At 39.3% G+C, this 2,546-nt stretch overlaps 1 protein-coding gene across 1 annotated transcript; it reads left to right on the top strand.

Annotated features, from left to right (window-relative positions):
- The first annotated feature begins 790 nt into the window (after window positions 1-790).
- Window positions 791-2,344, top strand: LOC127785998 (BURP domain-containing protein 16). Its single transcript, XM_052313320.1, has 2 exons — window positions 791-1,570; window positions 1,889-2,344. The coding sequence occupies exons 1-2, from the start codon at window positions 841-843 to the stop codon at window positions 2,191-2,193; spliced, it is 1,035 nt and encodes a 344-aa protein (XP_052169280.1). The 5' UTR covers window positions 791-840; the 3' UTR covers window positions 2,194-2,344.
- The last annotated feature ends 202 nt before the right edge of the window (window positions 2,345-2,546 follow it).

Genomic DNA, 2,546 nt, shown 5'->3' with positions numbered 1-2,546 from the left:
CTAAAACTTTATTAGTATATTAATCTTATTATTTTTATGAAACATTCAAGAATTCTCTGTAATTGATACGTTTCTGATTATCTTTTCATAGTGCACATGCATACAGCATATATGTATGCAGTGCCAGCCAACATGTACGTTGCAAATCGTACTTCAAAAAAAAAAAAGAATTGATGAAAACATAATTTATAATTAATTTTAATATGAGATGAATGATATTTTTCTCGTAGTGACATACTTTCTCGTTCGATCTTCTATAAGTATCTGTATCGGTATGTATGTATGTTACATACATACATACATACATACATATATATATATATACATACATACATATATATATATATACATACATACATATATATATATATGCATACATATATATGCATACATATACATACATATATATGTATATATATATGTGTGTGTGTGTGTTTTTTTACTGTATAACCCCGTATTCAAATCTATATTAAAAATTCAATAGAAAGATAATAATATGATTACCATATGGCAATTATTCGTGAAGTAAGTAAATCCTATCTAATTACACTTTTCTAATTAGACCTTTCTATTGAATCTACGACGGTAACTTAATTAGAAATGATAGACGAATGTATAATTAAATTGGTTTGGTACTGGCCCTCAATATCGAGCTAAATATGACATAAACAGATCTTGTATAATATTTCAAATAGATATTTACTGTTAAAATACAAATAAAATAATATAGACATTAATCATGATTCTGTTGTCATTTTCATTTCCATTCATCTATTTATTCATCGCTCTCATTCTCTCCCTTCACTTGCCTTTCCAGCACAGCTAGCATTCTACCAACCAATGGCAACATCCTTCCTCTTCTCTCTCATTCTCCTCCTCATCACTGCCCTTTCTCTTCCCTTTCCTCTCCATGCGTCATCTATAGACCCCTTCAGCGCTGGTGCGACCGCTGTCCGCTACTGGAATCGCAAGATTCCTAACAATGCTCCTCACCCCGACTTCTTCCTTTCACTCCTCTCCCCTCTTCCCGCATCTGTCTCCTCTTCCCTCTCCTCTCCGCTCTCCATATCCCCATCCATCTGCCGCTCTGCTCGCCTCCTCTGCCCTAACTCTACCTATTTTCAGTCCCTCTCAAGCACTGTCTTCATTGATGGATGCACCTTAAGTTACACATGCACCTTCACATACGAACATACCAACATCATTGTAAAGCCTGGTATATTTTTTCGGGAGCAAGAATTGAAAGAGGGGAATGTGGTCAGAATGCCAGATATAGCGAATGAGTTGACGACGGCTCGTTCGTCGTTCCTTCCCCGATCGATCGCGGATAGGATCCCATTCGAGGCTGAGGCTGTCAAGTCCCTGTTCGGGCTAGAGCCAAACACAACCTTGGCAAAGGCTGTGGATGAAACGGTGGCGCAATGCCAGAGCTCGCCAAGCAAGGGCGAGACGAAGCGGTGCGTCACATCAGCAGAGGACATGATCGACTTTGCCGTGGCGATGTTAGGTGATGACATTGTGGTTCGGAGTACCGTATTGCCAAATGGGCCCGGCGAGTCGATCATGATTGGTAAGCTATGATTAATTAGAGCTGCAAGCATCTTATAGAGTGTAGCTATCCAGTGTCAACTAGTTAAGTGGCGCACTTGTATTCATAGGAAATAGAATTAAATTAAATTCTAGCTAGTGAAAACCAGAATAGCCTAACCTCCTACGTTATTATACCTGTATATATATATAGTTTTCGTGTTGGAACGGGGCAAGAAGGTATAACCAGGCATATTTGTGTAAAATGAAAGGCTGGCTTACAACAGTTAATTATCTAATACAGTAATACTAATATAGTGGATATATAATTTTTGATTTTGTTCATTTGTTATATATGTAGGTAAGGTCAAGGGAATAAATGGTGGCAAGATTACCAGCTCGGTATCATGCCACGAATACTTATTTCCATACATGGTATACTACTGCCACTCGGTGCCTAAAATCAGAGTTTATGAGGCCGAGATCCTGTCCGTCCAGACGAAGGAAAAGATCAACAGCGGTGTCGCCATCTGTCACATTGACACGTCTGCCTGGAATGCTGGGCATCCTGCTTTTGTGGCACTAGGTGGGAAGCCAGGTCAGAACGAGGTCTGCCACTGGATATTTAATGGCTCTATGACCTGGGTCATCGCCGACAAATCTTAATTACACACACGTTTCGATCTGAATCGATGAACCATATATATATGCAGCATCAGACCTATCTTAGTATATATTGCTGGTCTGCTACTGCACTTCTCCAGTGCGATGTATCCGTGTGTTTTCAATATAAATAAATATAAAGTAATTTTATATATATCCGTGTGTGTTGTCTATTGTGTTTGGATGATCTAATTCGTCCTGCAATTTCCATTTTTCTCGGCGTCCTAACCTTCATAATCGCAGTGGACTTTCGTTCCCCTTTAATCACGCGAGCAGATAGTCAAACGAACGCCCTGATGATCGCTATCCGCGTTAGACCCGCTCCGATTAAACGTGTCTTCGTGTCTCCCTTTGGA

Source organism: Oryza glaberrima, chromosome 10, assembly GCF_000147395.1.
Source record: "Oryza glaberrima chromosome 10, OglaRS2, whole genome shotgun sequence".
In the NCBI taxonomy this organism is placed as follows: domain Eukaryota; kingdom Viridiplantae; phylum Streptophyta; class Magnoliopsida; order Poales; family Poaceae; genus Oryza; species Oryza glaberrima.
Note: the sequence above shows the minus strand (reverse complement) of the source record. Positions and strands in the feature narration are given on the sequence as shown.

Excerpts from the sequence above, each read along its gene's own strand:
- LOC127785998 (XM_052313320.1), top strand. The coding sequence starts at position 841 with ATGGCAACATCCTTCCTCTTCTCTCTCATTCTCCTCCTCATCACTGCC. Across the intron at positions 1,571-1,888 it reads CGGCGAGTCGATCATGATTG|GTAAGGTCAAGGGAATAAAT; the intron begins GTAAGCTATGAT and ends TTATATATGTAG.